Consider the following 16,666-nt stretch of genomic DNA (forward strand, 5'->3'; position numbering starts at 1 on the left):
GTACATACATAGCTATCCGTTGTGTGTGTAATGTGTGTAACATGCTGGTCCATCTCAGTCGCACTCAGAAGAAGATGCTTGGGCTGGTATGGGGCTGGTGGTGTGGATCACAATACAGTTGTGGAGTTCGCCTTGTCACGATTAAGGCAGCTGTCTATCAGGATCCGAGGGGCTTGTTTCAAGACCCACCAATCCGCGAGACTCATCCAACCAAGCCAATGTGCTTGGCTATCTATTTATCTTGGCCAAGAGGCGGAGACCCATCGTTTTGATCCGGACTTGGGACTGCATATGGACCATGTTAATGATTGGGGCGGGTTGGGAAGATCGCCTGGTCAACTACGTATCTCGAGCCTTGGCACCTGAGGGTATAACTATTTGCCTTGCTTCGTGCAAACGCGCCTTCTTCACCACATTGTTGACTCCTGCATCAACGGAGAAGGTGTGTGTGAGGTCCTTGAGACGCTGTTGCTGTCTTGTATCACCTGTCTCTGTTCTCCTGTCTATCCTGCAGCATGAAGTATAACACCCTCCTTACCGGCCTGCTGGCTGTTACCCATGGCAGCGCCGTTTCCGCTTCAACTACTTCACATGTTGAGGGTGAAGTTGTCGAGCGACTTCATGGCGTTCCTGAGGGTTGGAGTCAAGTGGGCGCCCCCGATCCAGACCAGAAGCTGCGATTCCGCATCGCGGTCCGCTCGGTGAGTAATTGCTTTTGCGACACATGCTTAAATCTTGTAATGCTTTTTTACTGAACATTGTAGGCGGATAACGAACTGTTTGAGAGGACGCTCATGGAGGTTTCCTCTCCCAATCACCCTCGCTACGGACAGCACTTGAAGCGACACGAACTCAAGGACCTCATCAAGCCGCGAGCCGAGTCAACTTCAAACATCCTCAACTGGCTACAAGAGTCTGGAGTTGAGGCGAGAGACATCCAGAACGATGGCGAGTGGATCAGCTTCTATGCTCCGGTTAAGCGTGCCGAGCAAATGATGGGCACCACATTTAAGACCTATCAGAACGAGGCCCGAGCCGATATCAAGAAGATCCGCTCTCTAGACTACTCGGTGCCGAAGCACATTCGAGATGACATCGACATCATCCAGCCTACGACGCGCTTCGGCCAGATCCAGCCGGAGCGTAGCCAAGTCTTTAGTCAAGAGGAGGTCCCATTTTCAGCGCTTGTTGTCAATGCGACGTGTAACAGGAAAATCACTCCTGATTGCCTCGCCAACCTCTACAACTTCAAAGACTATGTTGCCAGCGATGCCGATGTCACCATTGGAGTTAGCGGCTTCCTGGAGCAGTATGCTCGGTTTGACGACCTGAAGCAATTTATAAGCACTTTCCAACCCAAGGCAGCTGGTTCCACGTTCCAGGTTACATCTGTCAACGCAGGACCTTTTGACCAGAACTCGACAGCTGACAGTGTTGAAGCCAATCTCGACATTCAGTACACAGCAGGTCTTGTTGCGCCCGACATTGAAACTCGTTACTTCACTGTTCCCGGCCGCGGCATCCTGATTCCTGATCTAGACCAGCCTACTCAGGACGACAACGCCAATGAGCCATATCTGGATTACTTTACATATCTTAATGATCTCGAAGACGATGAACTCCCCGAAGTGCTGACCACATCTTACGGCGAGAGCGAGCAGAGTGTACCCGCCGAATATGCAAAGAAGGTGTGCAATTTGATCGGTCAGTTAGGTGCTCGTGGTGTGTCCGTCATCTTCTCCAGTGGTGACACCGGCCCTGGCTCTGCATGCCAAACAAACGATGGAAAGAACACGACACGTTTCTTGCCCATCTTCCCTGCTTCCTGCCCTTACGTCACTTCAGTTGGCGGCACAGTTGGTGTTGAGCCTGAAAAGGCTGTCAGCTTCTCTTCGGGCGGTTTTTCCGACCTATGGCCTCGACCTGCTTACCAAGAGAAAGCCGTTTCCGAATATCTTGAGAAGCTTGGGGACCGCTGGAACGGGCTTTACAACCCCCAAGGACGCGGGTTTCCCGATGTTGCTGCTCAGGGCCAAGGCTTCCAGGTATTTGACAAGGGCAGGTTGATTTCGGTTGGAGGAACGAGCGCTTCAGCTCCTGTCTTCGCATCCGTAGTCGCACTCTTAAACAATGCTCGCAAAGCTGCGGGTATGTCGTCGCTCGGCTTCTTGAATCCATGGATCTACGAGCAAGGCTACCAGGGCTTGACCGATATCGTTGCTGGAGGCTCGACAGGATGCACAGGGAGATCCATCTACTCAGGGCTCCAAGCACCACGTGTGCCATATGCTTCTTGGAATGCCACCGAAGGATGGGATCCCGTGACGGGCTATGGTACACCTGATTTCAAGCAGTTGCTCACCCTTGTCACGGCGCCCAAGTATGGCGAGCGTCGCATCCGTCGTGGTGGCCTCGGTGGTCAGGCTTAGAAGATGTTTTTGTGTGGAATGTGAATGCTGAGCGACTTTATGAGGCTTCATGAATCGCAGGATAGGAACGAACCCTAGGTAGAACAGACACTCATGAATATTAATCCTATGATGGCTTTAAAGATTCTCAAAGTCCAAAACTCTCTAAACCAACGAACTGATGTTCTGTGCAGAGAGCAACCATTCTAATGAATGCACCTCAGCATAATACAGTAGTATTACGTATAAACTTTATTATAACCATGATTGTGGCTTACTTGCTCCAACTATCCCAACTCCGCCACATGCCAGACGCGCGCACGCGAAAGCCACATGCGGCAGTTGTCTACCGTAACAAGACGTAGACCACACGACCATACCGTTCATCCCCAACCTCCGCAAGCCTCGTGCGACATTTTCGCAACGGCTGCAGCTATAACTCGGCGCTACTAATCGCCACCGCCGAAACCTTAACGAGCTGCCTTATGCAGTTAACACGGCCCGCACCTTGTTTCTACCTAAGCAACACAAGCATTCGCTACGGTGCTTGATCCCCGACGTCGACGCGGCCAAATCCGAACTGAAAAAAAGACGCGGTCTACCTTCCCTCCAATCATCATGTGTGACGACCTATAACAATTTGCAGCGGGTCTGCGCATTGGACAGGCTGTGGCACTGCACCGCACTTCGGCTTTAACGAGAGAGATAAGAGTCGCCCGTCTTTTTACACACACACAACCAAAGAAGCCCCGTCGCCCGTTTTGGCTATCCGGGAGATACGAGTGGGCATGGCATTGCTTGGTTGTCGTGGCGGGGCTTGGAGAAGCTTTTTGTCGTGCTACTTACTTAGTTTGATCCATCGTTTTGTTTGCGCGGTTTATCACACGCGTACTAACACTCGATACTTCCACCGGTGCCTGAGCAAGACGTAGGGACATTATGAAACCTTCTAGAAGTTCTGGTCGTTATGCTGGATGAAAAAAATAGAGTTCAGTAGATGTTGGCGAGCACTTTTGCAAACGGCCAGTCACGCGTGTTGATTGTTAGTCAAGTAATGAGCAGAGTGAGCCGTAACTTGCCATGATGCCCTCGCCTTCCTAACCAGGTATAGAGCTGGGCTCCAGTTTTTTTCTTAACCTACTATCGCTCATACCTATTGGGATACAGGCAGATATGTGCCGCGTTATATCCAGGATAGGCATGAATGATGTCAGTCTCGCGCGCTGCGCCCGCTACTTGAAGAAGACTGCGCGCCCACTGCTTTGTCTCTTTCACGGCCATTGATCGTCGCACCTCGGACGTGACTAACACTCAATCCCCGGCGCCTCAACACCGAAGCAAGTCACCATGCAGCTTCTTTCAGTCATTGCCGTGTGCGGCCTCGCAGCCAGTGTCTCCGCTCGGAGCGCTCGTTCCGTTGGCAGGAAGGTGGAATTTCCTCGCCCTCGCGTCGGTATCCCGATGCAGAATGTGCACCCTCACAAGCGTCAGGCTGCTCAGATCATAAACACTGAGGCTTCCAAGGGTACATACACAAGAAAAAAGATGAATGAAATCAGCTAACATCATGTAGCCTTTGCTGTCAATGGCACTGCAGGAGCCATTCCCGAAGTCTACTTCGATATTGGCGAGTCTTATGCTGGTCTTCTTCCTATTAGCAAAGCTGCCAATGAGTCTCGTGAGCTCTACTTTTGGTTCTTTCCTTCGGAGAACCCAGATGCTAGTGACGAAATCACCATCTGGTTGAACGGTAAGCCAAGCCCGAGTACTATCACAAACTACCTCTAACAAACGATCCAGGCGGCCCCGGTTGCTCTTCTCTTGAAGGATTTCTCCAGGAAAACGGTCCTATCTCGTGGCAATACGGCAGCGGTCCAGGACCCGTCTACAACCCATGGAACTGGGCGAACCTCACCAACATGGTCTGGGTCGAGCAGCCCGTCGGCACTGGCTTCTCCCAGGGAAAGCCCACTGCTACTAGTCAAGAGGAGACTGCCGAGGAGTTCCTCGGTTTCTTCAAGAACTTTGTCGACACTTTCGGTCTGCAGAACCGCAAAGTGTACATTACTGGCGAGTCATACGCCGGCCGCTACGTTCCCTACATCGCCGACGCCATGCTGAGCAAGAACGACTCGACATACTACGACGTCAAGGGTGTCATGTTTTACGATCCCAGCGTAGCTGAGGATGGTCTCCTCACCGACATCCCCGCAGTCCCCTACGTCGACCAATGGGCCGGTCTCTTCAACTTCAACCAAAGCTTCATGGACGACATCCACGCCCGCGCCGACGCCTGCGGTTACACCGATTACATGGAGAAATACCTCACATTCCCTCCTACGAGCAAGTTTCCCACCCCAGCCAACAACTCCGACACACCAGGCTGTTCCCTCTGGCAAGACATCTTCGACGCCGTCTTCTACACAAACCCCTGCTTCGACGTCTACGCAATCGCAACCACCTGCCCTCTCCTCTGGGATCCCCTCGGCTTCCCCGGCTCCTTCGACTATCTGCCTCCCCGCACAGAAATCTACTTCAACCGCAGCGACGTCCAAGCCGCCATCAACGCGCCCATCCAGCCCTGGGCCGAGTGCTCCAACGGCGTCCTCGACACCGACACCTCCCCACCCTCATCCTGGGAAGTCATCCCCCGCATCATCGACGCCCTCGACCGCACCATCATCGCCCACGGCGAACTCGACTACGTCCTGCTGCATAACGGCACGCTCATGGCCATCCAGAACATGACGTGGGGCGGCCTTCAAGGCTTCCAGAACCCCCCTACTGACGATTTCTACGTCCCATACCACACCGATTTGAGCCAGACGAGTTTGAGCGCAAAGGGATTGATGGGCAAGACGATTACAGAGCGCAAGCTTACGTATGTGCAGCAGGCGCTTAGTGGACATATGGTGCCGCAGTATCAGCCCAGCAGCGCGTATAGGCAGTTGGAGTTTTTGCTGGGTAGGGTCGAGAGTTTGACGAGTAGGGAGAGTTTTACGACGCTGCCGAAGAGTGTGCAGAATAATGGGACGAGTGTGGGTGTCATGAGGGAGTTTAAGAGGTGGCTTTGAGTGAACTTCCGACTTCGTTTCTCTATAGGGAATTGAAGGGAGGTGTAGTAACGTAGTAATGTCGATATGTAAGATAATGAAAACAACACATGCAAATCATCCCGCCACATTCTCAACTTCCTTCTTCCCGTCCAAGCCCAGCACTCCTTCCTGCCTTTGCTTCACTACCTCTGGCACTTCGGCAAATATCTTGCTAATAGCCTCCACCGTCGTATTCCCCCCACTAAACACAACACCAACATTCCACCCCTCCTCCCCAGCCTCCCTAGCCACCAACCCCCTAAACTCCTCATTAAACAGCACAACCGCCAGTCCCACGACCGCAGAGGGCTCCACAAAACACTTCATCCTCTCAAGCACCAGCCGCATCGCCTTCTTAATCTGGTCCTCGGTCACGGCAAACAATCCCGCCACATACTCTGGTTTCGAAACAACACTCCAGTTGTGCTCGCCGAGCGGCGTACGCAAGCCATCTGCAATCGTAAGCGTCTTGACGGATGTAACGCGCTCGCCGGCCGCAACACCCCTGCGCGCATCGTCGCCGCCCTGGAAACTCGGTTCCGCGCCGAATACGCGGATGCCCGTGCCATGGAGTGCGGTTGCGATGCCGCTGAGCATGCCGCCGCCGCCACAAGGTGCGATGACCGCATCGAGTTTTTTGCTTCCGGAAGATGACTGAGCGATGAGCTTGGTAGCTTGGTCCTGGAGTTCAAGTGCCAAGGTGCCTTGACCGAGGATAATATTCGGGTCATCATACGGCGGGATAAGGGTGGCGCCTGTATCTTTGATTACGGTAGCGACGACGGCCTCGCGCTCGGTGCTTGTGGAGCCTGAGAAGTGGACAGTTGCGTTTTGAGCTTTTGTGCCTGCGATTTTCGAGGGTGTCGAGATGGTGGGCATGACGATGTGGGCGGGGATGGAGAAGGTGCGGGCGGCGAGGGCGAGGGCTTGCGCGTGGTTTCCTGTGAATAGAAAAAATTAGATTGGGGAATCGGTATTGGGAAAGAAGAAGATGTACCGCTACTATGTGTTACTACTCCTTTTTTGCGTACTTCGTCTATGCCTTCTTTCTCAATCAGGCGCGTAACGGCGTGGAAGGCGCCGCGGACTTTGAATGCGCCGATGCGTTGGAAGTTTTCGCATTTGAAGAACAAACTGATTTTTGGATGGGCGGGTTCTTGACCTTCCCATTGTGTTCCTTTCAGTGCTTCGGCTGTCTGGGGTGTCGAGGCAAGATTGCTCAGCGTGGTGTTGGTGAGCACGGGGGTATCATGGATGTGGGGTTTGATGAGAGCATGAGCGGCTTCGACGTTTGAACGCGTCAAGGAGGGATGGATTTGTGTGGACGCCATGATTGGGGGTGAGGAAAAGGAGACGAGTAGTTTGGGGACATGTTTATTTGAGTCAGAGAATGTATGCGGTGCTGCTTAGATATACAGCGGGGAAGATGGCGTGCGTAGTGGGGGAGGGTTGCCACGAGTCATGGCTGTGCCGTTGTTCCTGGGCCGATGACACGATGAACCCTTCTCCACAATTCAACCCCACACATAGTTCCCGACTACGTACGTTGTCGTTGTATTAAGGTGCAAGGGGTCCAGGTAGTGACAGGGTTACATGGTGCTAACAGTTACTTGACAAGAACGTGATCTTCTTCGAACCCCTCTGTAGAAACCAACCTTTTTGGGTAAACGAGGACGTCGTCAAATCTGTGCAACTATTCAGAAGTCTGTTTGTTTACACAACAATGAAAAATGGCCACATTCACCTTGCATCTTGATAGTCCTGTCGATTTTGCACAAAACAAAGCAAATATTTTAGTGAGATATGGAAGACATTTAAAGACTCATAGGGAGCCATGATTCAGATTCTGGTGATGTATGATCAACGTACTACTATCTCAATCTGAAAAGAACAAGATTGCCCAGCTAGGGACTCGGTCGTTGTATCCTATCTACCATCCATCAATCCATTCATTATCCATGATTCATTATCCATTATCCATCAATGACAGTCCCCATCCATCTGTGTCAGGTGCCGTCCATCAGTGGAAGTTACCACCATCAGTGGCAGTCACCCTCTTCTCGATGTTGAGAGCCTTGATCAAGTCAGGGTACCAGGGTTTCTGAGGAGAATCGGGAGTGAGGAGATTGCTGACGCGCACGTTGACTTCGCCAGCGCGGACGTTGAAGCGAGCAGCGCGATATAGATCAATTGCCCACTGCTTGTCGTTGTGCCGAAAATTCTCGAAGATGTGAATGTCGAGGACACCCAGCTCCGTGATGTTGTTGGTGAGAAGGCGGAGGGTTCGTGCACCAGGGCAGTATCGGTAGAGGTCTCCGACGGAACTGAACCAGATGACTTTGCGAAGCTCATGGCTGTCACGATCAAGGAAGGCGCGACGTTCAGGATCGAGAAGCTCAAGGCGTGAGTCCATGATGCCAATCTCGAGAGTGATGCGTCGGAGGGAGCTTAGAGCCCGCCTCATTGGGAGGAGAGGACCAAGGGAGTTGCCATGTTTGTTCCTGCTTGACTCGAATTCGATTGGAAACTGAAACATAGTCATGCCATAGAAGACAGACTTTGTGAGATCATGGAATTTTGACGAGACGCAGCACAAGTTGGCGAGCTGCTCAAAGAGCTTTGCCATGGTGTCGTAGTGCCGTCCATGGATGACACTACCGTTGTGACCGAGGGTGTAGAAGATGATCTTGCAAAGGATCTCTTCTGGCAGCTCGACAGAGCGGCGCGGAGCGGGCTCAATCATAGTGAGCTCCATGCTGGGGGGAGGCATCCTGCTGAAAGCAGATGCTTGAATTGAACTTGAGAAGAGTGGTTTGTTTGCAAGTATAGAAGAAGGGTGACTCGTTGCTTTGAAGTTGATGAGGTAGAGTGGAAAAGGTAGAGTGAAAAGGGGAGGCAATATTTATATGCGCAGGGAGACAGGGGTCTAGCGTGTTGACAGCACGAGGATGGCGCCGTGTGAAAATGAATGGAGACACGCAGACTTCCCCAGTAAACAAGAGGAGAGTGAGGAGCTCAAGAGAATGCAAGGTCCCTGTCAAATTTTGACTCTCACACTCGCTTCAGGCTGGTTTTTCCAGCTCCGTATACGTCACTCCACTGTCTTGGCAGCTCTGGCTCGTGGCATATGTCTCTGTAGAACTGGCATGAACCCTTCTGTGAGACCCCACTGGCTACAACAAGATCACTGGAGGCGTACCAACAGTGACTGTCCTTGGTCTGGTGGTGAGATGCTTGCAGTGATCCCCTTGTAAACAAAAGAAACGGTGCCTGAACAGGAGCAAGACTCGTCAGACAGGCGATCACCGTTTGTAGGGAAAACCCACTAAAGACTGGGGACTAGTGGATTTGGGGGTGGGGGTGCGGGGAGTCCCCGGGCCGCAAGTGAAAACGTCGAGTACTTGCTCGCTGCGTTTTGTGAGCCGTGCCCTAGTGGTACGAACAGAGTCGTAGAACAGACGTCTTGTCCTTGGCTAAGGTGGTAGAGCCAGTGTGTACAAGATATCCAAGAGTTCAAGAAAATATCCATCCTCACTCTTTCTGGAATGCTCTGATCGTAGCACGTCTCCAAAGGGAACGAGCTGTGAAACCCCCGTGTGTAGGCAGTAGTTTTCGGCGCTAAGTCGACTCATCTCCGACCACAACACCATCTATCAACAAAAGGCACCCACGGCATGAGGTGTCAGAGTAATCCTTCCTGAAGCAGGCTGAATTCTTAACAGGAAAATTGACAATCCACTCTTCCGGAGCCAAGAGGACGGAGAATCTATTGGCGAACGGGCGCCGGCCACAAACACGCAGACAAATCGAGACTCTGAGACGACGGAGCGCAGCCACTCAAATATGCAACGGCATTCGACCAGAGGCGGAATCGCTCGAACCGATACACCGAAACGAGTACTGGCATAATTGGAATTGATACCGCACAAGGTTGTGCCGGATACCGGGCAAACTCATCAGGCGGGGCTCGAAGATGTCCATTTCAGAACCAGGATATGCTCAACTTGGCCAGTGACACATCCAGGCTGTCAAGGGAGTTACAGGAGGCCCATTCGATAACCAGGATAAGATACTGTTGGCTTCCTCAATCGCCACGCGCCATGGCTAAACAACCCAGCAAGGGGGTGCCACGGTTTGCAGAAAACCGAGTATAACTTAAACAAGCTCGTCCAAGAATCTCTGGGAGAAACTCGAAAGCTTGTCACAGTCAACAATTGATCATAACGACGAAATATCATCGATATCATATCAACGGCTACATGAGAGGCAACAGCGCGAGACGACCAAGCTCAGTGGCATTGATTGAGTAAGGAATCCAGGGTTCGAACGGCATGCAAGGATCCAGAGAAGCCCTCGGGCGGGCCCTTCAATTCCAGAAGCTGACAGGGTCGCAGAGAACTCAGGGTAGCGTCAACAAAACGGGCGTTTGCAGTCGACTGCCGCCACGCTTGGAATTCAGAGATGATGTTTCTGGGCGAACAAAAGTCCAATGGGCAGTAGGACACATGTTGATGGGCGATTTACAGACAAGGGCAATGATAGGTTCAGCAGAGGAACGGTTCTGTTCAATATGGGCATGCACAGGAGTGCAGTCACCCACGACAGTGCTGAACGCGAATCTGCAAGATAGATTAGTTGGGATTCACGACAACAAGCTCTATATATAAAGTGCACATGGGTTAGTAACGCGGCAAGGTTAGAGGTTCGACTACGGGCAGCAGGCGGAGGTTTGTGGTTCGTGAGTGAGAGGAGAGAAAACAGAAGGGAGGAGGCTGGCAAGGAAATGACAAGGCTCTGGAGTGGCCCATGCACGCGCGCTAGTACTACTGGCAGTCACCCCGTTGCCGTTGTCCGCCTATAGCTGCGGACAATCACTTCACATCGCTCCAAAATAGATTCACCGCTTTGCATGCACATTGTCTCTAGATCTTGCCCTGTGATGCTATGACCAAGAGGTCTCATGCCAGTATATCCGCTTCGCATGCAGTGCCTCTGGAGCGGCAAGCATCATACGATGGCGAAGGCAGCGCCAGCCATGAGGACGGCGATGCGTCATCGCTGAAAAAGGCGCGCTCTTTCATGGCCACTCTGGTAAGCTAAGCTAAGCTGTGAATGGATCACGTGAAAGCGTAACTGACGCAGATAGGCCTGCGACGTATGCAGGTCGAGAAAGACTCGATGCGACGAAGACCGACCAAGATGTGGCTACTGCAGGACCATGAATCTCGAGTGCACTTACCAGGCACCGCGAGCAACAAAGAAGGACCAGTCCATGGCAGTAGCTATCAACGCCATCCGAAGGCTTGAATCCAAGATTGAAGATCTCACTGCTGCCATCAATGCACCCAAGGCTGCAGTCACGTTGCCACTTTCCCCTGCAGGACCCGTCCCGGACCATCACTCGCCTTATGCCACTCTTTCTCAGCCCAGCCCTGGCAGCTATGCTACAGCCGCGCCTTCAAACAGTTTGCATCGCAACAGGCTGAGCATACACGACATTGCAATGTCCCCACAGGTTGTTGGAACGCCAGCCAAGAGCCCCTTTGCACTCCCAGAAGCACAGGGCGCCGTGGATCTCTCCTTCAGCCAGCATCGGGTTGCCTTGTGGCCTGCCGTTCAACAAATCCTTCCCGAAGTGTTTGTCTCAGCACGCAAAGAGCTTCCCGAAGACTACATTGTCGATATCGAGAACCATAGACTGCCACTGCCAATGGGCATTAGCCATCCGTACAACACTAGTCCCGACAGTTGGTTGATGAGTCTCCCGCAGTCGGCGGTAAAAGGTCTCGCAGATGCCTACTTTGCGGTATTCCATCGAAATACACCTATACTAGACAAGTACCATTTCTTCTCAAGCACGTTGGGTATAGCGATGGATAACGAATTCGGTTATGAAATCGAGACGGCGTTGGTACTTGTTGTACTAGCGTTGGGATGCTTAGCCATCAAGGCGCATGAAGAAGGCAACTTTAGTCTTCCTTCTCGGCACTCTGCGACTGGGCGAGGCTTTGTTCCTCCCGAGTGGTACGAGCTTATTGTTGACGAACCTCCCGGCCTCAAGTTCTTCAATGAAGCCCGGAAGCGCTTTGGGTTTCTCATGTGCCAGACGGATCTGCAGGCTGGCCAGTTTTACATGCTATCGACGCTTTACTACGCCCAAATCCTGCGACCCTTGGATTCCTGGACTACGGTGAACAGAGCTGCCCTGTGTTGTGCGAGCATTCTCAAACGCACGTCAACGATCGATTATGAGACGTGGGAGGGGGATATGCTCTCGAGGCTCTTCTGGTGCACCCTGATGTACGAGACAGTGATTACACAGGAGCTGGATCTACTGCCTCATAGTGGGCTATTGGACTACGAGTCAGACATAGCTTTGCCAAAGTTTACACAATGTCCACGGCCTAAGACGTTGATTTCAGGACTACTCAGCGACGAAGATGATTCTCTGTTCAACTTCCATTTCCTTGCCCAAGCCGCGCATCGCATCATTCTCACTCGGGTGAAGCAGAGTCTGTACACGTTTGCGGAGAAGGAAGGCTACCCCAGTGCCAGTCTGACAGCAGAAATGCATCACCAACTCGAGCAATGGCGGGAAAATCTTCCACCAACACTTCAGTTCTCTGATAGTGACGATTCGAGCGACTCGGTCAGCCCTGCGCATGTTATTGCAAAGGCCATGCTGCGCAGTCGCTACCTGGTTGCCAAGTTGCACATTGGACGGCCTTTTCTCTACAAAGCACTGCATGCGCCTGCATATACCAACGAGTCCGAGTATGACGAAGTGCGCAAGGGCCTTCGAGGTGGCATGTATTGGCCGACAACCATGGGCCTGTGTACACAGATGCTAACGGCTCTGCCTATAAAGTTTGGGTGGTGCTGCCAGTGTTTTGGGCAGGTTCTGCTGTTCCACGCCGTAGCGCTGTCTCCCGACGCCAAGTTGCGAGACACGTTACCTGAGGGATGGCGAGAATGGGTAGGGATCATGATGGCATTGATTCAGAGCTGTGCAAAGAGCAGTCCCGGTATCGCAAAGGACTATGAATTGTTGCGCTTGCTGGACGGATGAGTGTGTTTGGGTCGGCATTACTCAGAGTCTATGTATAGTAGGCACTAACCAGAAGGCTGCGGAGCTGACGGACCCCTCAACCAGGATTGCATGCTTAGGGAATATGTACCGCGCAATTGGCCGCCGGACATGACTGCGCCATATTATATACGCGGTGCCACAATGAGCAGACCCTAGCCACGCGTGGCGTGGTAGGTAGTACAGTCTAGGCGCTTTACGGGGCAAAGATACGTAGTGCTGGAGGGGCACGGGGTTGAGTGGGATGTAGGCCTAGCGCCAATGGTATGTCCCCATTTGAGCTGGGTACGAGCGGCGGCTTGCGTGTACTCACGATTACGGGAGGCGCTTGTTAGACTTTAGCTAGCATGTTTATTTGAAATGGCACGACCTCGTAAATGAAAAAGGGGTCTTGAACAGGTCAGATAGCATCGGCTGAGTCCAGAGAGCTGATAGAGGAGCACGACAATGCCCAGCAGGCTGCCCAGAGGCCATACATACCATCTGCACTCGTAAGTACATGTGAATTCTCGCCTTGGATCGACAACTGGCAGCATCGCGCCTTCCTGGCGTTTCAGCCTTTTCCGTGCCGGCAGCTATCCCCGATTCACATACGCTAGGCCCGTCTGGGAACTAGTCGTCGTGCTGCATAACAAGGATACAAACCACTCTGGTCTGACACGCACTTCTCCTTTGGAAACACGACTACCAACAACTTTCTTACACTCCTTTCGTCTTCCTTTGCTGGCTTCTGGACTCGATTTGTTGCGTCTTGCTACCCTTCCACACCTCTTACCTCGCCATCCACCTCCGTGTTTTGTTCCTGGCATATTCCTTTTGCCCTAGCGCTGCCGTTTTCTGTTCCTTGTCGGTTTGCGCAACCTGGGTTGTTGTATCCTACCCTCTGTCGACTCGAATTCCCCGCAGCCTTCTGAATACTCCCGGAGTCTTCCTTGTGGCGCACACATTGCGCGTATCCCTTGTGCGTATCTCGACGCAGAAGAGAGACGATTGCGACATCTGCCGGTGTTGGAGTCGAGGCGACACCACAAAACCGGGCCTCTACGTGCCCTGAGGCGCTGCATGCCCACCTATTCTATCGAAATTCGAACAATTAGAGTCAATCATGAGTGATTACTCGTACCAATCGTTGGCAAACATGGGGCCGCAAGGCCGGTGGCGTCGTGTCTTGCTCGTCGCCATGGTGCCAATAGTGCTGGCATTCATTTACTACAGCACTCCCTCCTCATACATACCTGCAGGTCTTTCTTCTTCACCGTAAGAACCACTTCCATCCCGGTAGTCTCGACCTGGCTGACATTCTCTAGATACCCGCATACCCAAAATGTAACCCTTCCACAAGACGATCTAACAATGGCGACGATAATAAAAGCCCTCTATGGCCCCGTATTACACCCAATAGATGCCCCAGAGTTCACAGATGAAGATGGAGATGTATACCGGTTGCCCGGAGAACCGAGATTTAAGAGCAAGCTGGGGAAGAAGGTCCTGATTTTGGATATCGACAGTAGGCCCTTGACGGAAGACGGTCAACTTATGAACAAGCACTTGAAATGGAAGGGCATGCGGTCACTTTCCGCCGGCATGCTGGGTCACTACATGTTTGGTATGTATTCCCGAGACGGATGCAGGGCACCAATGGATCCATGGCACGGCGCAATCTAAGTAATGCCTTGAATGACCATATCCCCGCCTTTTGGTACGAATTGAATACCCACGCTAACATATCAACAGCTCAAATACACGGCTACGACTACAAGTTTATCCGCGCACCCGACTACGAAGACCGTTGGGGCACCTGGGTCAAGGTACCCATGATGAAAGAAGCCCTCAAGACGCACGAATACATTGTCTTCATGGACTCGGATGTCATGTTCCACTACCCCCACCTCCCCCTCGAATGGCTCCTAAACTACTGGAACATGACCGACGACACCCTCGCCATGATGTCCATCGACCCCAACGAGCCCCAAAACTACGACTCAAGGGGCAACCGCTACCTCAACACGGGCTTCGTCATTGCCCGCCAGAGCAAGCGCACTCAGGAAATGTACAAGGCTTGGGCCGAGTGCCCCTCGGAAACCCGCTACAAGGGTTGCGCCAAGTGGAAAAAGGGCTGGGCCCATGAACAAGCCGCCTTTGGAAACTACCTCCGCTACGACTACGATCGTCCAGATGATATCCGCGTTCTCCCTTGCGTCGAGGCTAATGGCGCGCCCGAAGCGGAGAAGAGAGGTGGCTGCAAGGGCGTTTTCGTCCGACATTTCTGGGTCGACAAGGGCCTTGTCGCGAAGAGTCTTGCCGATAACGTCATGCAGTATTTCCTGCCAAGACTTCACGAGACGTATCTGGCGTCGTCGAACGAACACATTGTTGATGCCAAGGGATACAGGCTTGAGGGCGCCGAGTTGATTGAGATGACGGATGCGGAGAAGGAGGCTGCAAGGAAGGGCAAGGGCAAGAATCAGAAGGATGAGGGATGGTAGTTTTTTTTTCATTTCTATCATCTCTGCCCTTCTTTCTTTCTCACTACTACGTCCTCTTTCTACATCAACGTTTTTTACCCTGGGTATGATATATGCTTCTTTTTTTTTGCAAAGGGAAAGCAAATGTGGCGGTTTTTTTNTTTTTCTGATGAGCAAATATTTTATAGAAAAAATAGGGAAAGTGGCAGACGGAACTATGTTTTCCATCTTTCTTTGTTTTGCATGTATGTACGTTCTTGTTTTGGGAGGTTAGTTGTGCGGCTTTTCTTTTCTTTTTCCCGGGAGTTTAAAGTGCTAGGATTTGCATAATATGTATGAAATCAATTGGGTATTTTGCAATGTCGAGAGTAGTAACAGAACAAAATTTGATTATGTGCTTGTGCTGTTTTCTGTGATTCATGGTTTGGATGATGTGCGGTAGAGAGGTGGTTCTAGAGATATCTAGGATTGGGGTGGTTCCTCATGACTTTGTACATGAGGTATCAGTTCAGCCTTCCATTCTCGCTGCCATGGTAGTGCACCATTTGCCCATACATGTCCTTCATTTCACCATCGAGTTTCACTCTTGTTCCGCGAATTTTCCTCCTGAGAAGTGAATCATAGTCTTCCCTCTTTCTACAGCGTTATACCACATGAAATGTCCTATTGTGTGACGCAGCCGCACAAAGTTGCTCATCATCTTGCCCTCTTCCAGTGGCTCCATTGCTGTGGTTTCGCTTTAGTTGTCTGACAGCTCATGACATGGCGCCTACTTTTTCGTTGCTCTCTCTGCAAGGCCGTTGATGATGCGGTTATGTTCGTCGCAGCTTGTTGTATCATATGCACAACGAGATTCCGTCTCTACAACAACCTTTTTAGCCTGCAGCACAAGCTCGAGTCCGCTTATCAACTTGTCCAAAAATGCGAAATGTCGCGGACAAGCGCAGCATTCGCATTCCGGCCCACTTTCCGTACTACTGGGAAAATTGTCGCATGTTATGGAGGTGTTGATGAAAAGAGTCTGCAGATTGTCGAGACGTGGATGTATTGTTGTCTGATGGTCTTGTACGGTTTTGGCAAATCTTGTAGCTTCGGCTTTTTCCTTGGGGCAGGTAAAGGCATCGGTACGGAAGTTTTTACTAGGTCGGAATAAGGTTACTCCCTAGCAACTAAACAGAAGCTCTTCTAAAGTAAAATCAACGTGTAATCCCAGACAAAGCATCATGTGTCGGATCTTCCTGGCACAAGAAGCTTTTGGCCAGCTGGTAGTGCAATCGAAATGAAGAAGGAAGTGTACTATGAAGACGTTACGTTTGTAGTAGGCTTCTTGTGCAAGAAGGGCCATGTTTCTATTTCTGGTTGCGATTAGAGGAAAGAGATGGTCATTTAAGCGCTTCTGGTGTGAATCTTCCATACTGGAGTCGTACGAAGGAGTCCCCCGGTAAATGTCAATACCTCCAGTAAAGGTGAGCAAATACGACAGAACCTCAAGCTTGAGCTCATTAGGAAGCTGAGGCCAGTCGTGAAAAGTGGTTGGCGCTCCCTGAACTACAGGTGACCCCTCGGCCTCGGAGGAGTCAGGAAGCGTTGCCATGGTGCGTTTGATGGCGA

The 16,666-nt window shown here is 51.7% G+C and overlaps 7 protein-coding genes across 7 annotated transcripts; 4 read left to right on the plus strand and 3 right to left on the minus strand.

The window, feature by feature from the left end:
- Positions 1 to 515: 515 nt before the first annotated feature.
- Positions 516 to 2,429, plus strand: COCVIDRAFT_88675 (hypothetical protein; the record flags this gene model as incomplete). The annotated part of the gene is made up of 2 exons (XM_014705174.1): positions 516 to 701; positions 765 to 2,429. The coding sequence occupies 2 exons, from the start codon at positions 516 to 518 to the stop codon at positions 2,427 to 2,429; spliced, it is 1,851 nt and encodes a 616-aa protein (XP_014560660.1).
- A 1,326-nt stretch (positions 2,430 to 3,755) lies between these two features.
- COCVIDRAFT_23221 (hypothetical protein) lies at positions 3,756 to 5,482 on the plus strand (the record flags this gene model as incomplete). Its single annotated transcript, XM_014705106.1, has 3 exons — positions 3,756 to 3,933; positions 3,982 to 4,158; positions 4,209 to 5,482. 3 exons carry the CDS (start codon positions 3,756 to 3,758, stop codon positions 5,480 to 5,482), a joined length of 1,629 nt encoding a protein of 542 aa, XP_014560592.1.
- A 96-nt stretch (positions 5,483 to 5,578) lies between these two features.
- COCVIDRAFT_88720 (hypothetical protein) lies at positions 5,579 to 6,834 on the minus strand (the record flags this gene model as incomplete). Its single annotated transcript, XM_014705175.1, has 2 exons — positions 5,579 to 6,444; positions 6,501 to 6,834. The coding sequence occupies 2 exons, from the start codon at positions 6,832 to 6,834 to the stop codon at positions 5,579 to 5,581; spliced, it is 1,200 nt and encodes a 399-aa protein (XP_014560661.1).
- Positions 6,835 to 7,523: 689 nt separating this feature from the next.
- COCVIDRAFT_88616 (hypothetical protein) lies at positions 7,524 to 8,246 on the minus strand (the record flags this gene model as incomplete). Its single annotated transcript, XM_014705176.1, has 1 exon — positions 7,524 to 8,246. The coding sequence occupies one exon, from the start codon at positions 8,244 to 8,246 to the stop codon at positions 7,524 to 7,526; it is 723 nt and encodes a 240-aa protein (XP_014560662.1).
- A 2,475-nt stretch (positions 8,247 to 10,721) lies between these two features.
- Positions 10,722 to 12,572, plus strand: COCVIDRAFT_12645 (hypothetical protein; the record flags this gene model as incomplete). The annotated part of the gene is made up of 1 exon (XM_014705085.1): positions 10,722 to 12,572. One exon carries the CDS (start codon positions 10,722 to 10,724, stop codon positions 12,570 to 12,572), a length of 1,851 nt encoding a protein of 616 aa, XP_014560571.1.
- A 1,123-nt stretch (positions 12,573 to 13,695) lies between these two features.
- On the plus strand, positions 13,696 to 15,076 carry COCVIDRAFT_23225 (hypothetical protein; the record flags this gene model as incomplete). The annotated part of the gene is made up of 3 exons (XM_014705107.1): positions 13,696 to 13,847; positions 13,898 to 14,196; positions 14,325 to 15,076. 3 exons carry the CDS (start codon positions 13,696 to 13,698, stop codon positions 15,074 to 15,076), a joined length of 1,203 nt encoding a protein of 400 aa, XP_014560593.1.
- A 1,141-nt stretch (positions 15,077 to 16,217) lies between these two features.
- On the minus strand, positions 16,218 to 16,649 carry COCVIDRAFT_23226 (hypothetical protein; the record flags this gene model as incomplete). Its single annotated transcript, XM_014705108.1, has 1 exon — positions 16,218 to 16,649. The coding sequence occupies one exon, from the start codon at positions 16,647 to 16,649 to the stop codon at positions 16,218 to 16,220; it is 432 nt and encodes a 143-aa protein (XP_014560594.1).
- Positions 16,650 to 16,666: the final 17 nt, after the last annotated feature.

This window comes from Bipolaris victoriae, assembly GCF_000527765.1.
Source record: "Bipolaris victoriae FI3 unplaced genomic scaffold scaffold_10, whole genome shotgun sequence".
Taxonomy (NCBI): domain Eukaryota; kingdom Fungi; phylum Ascomycota; class Dothideomycetes; order Pleosporales; family Pleosporaceae; genus Bipolaris; species Bipolaris victoriae.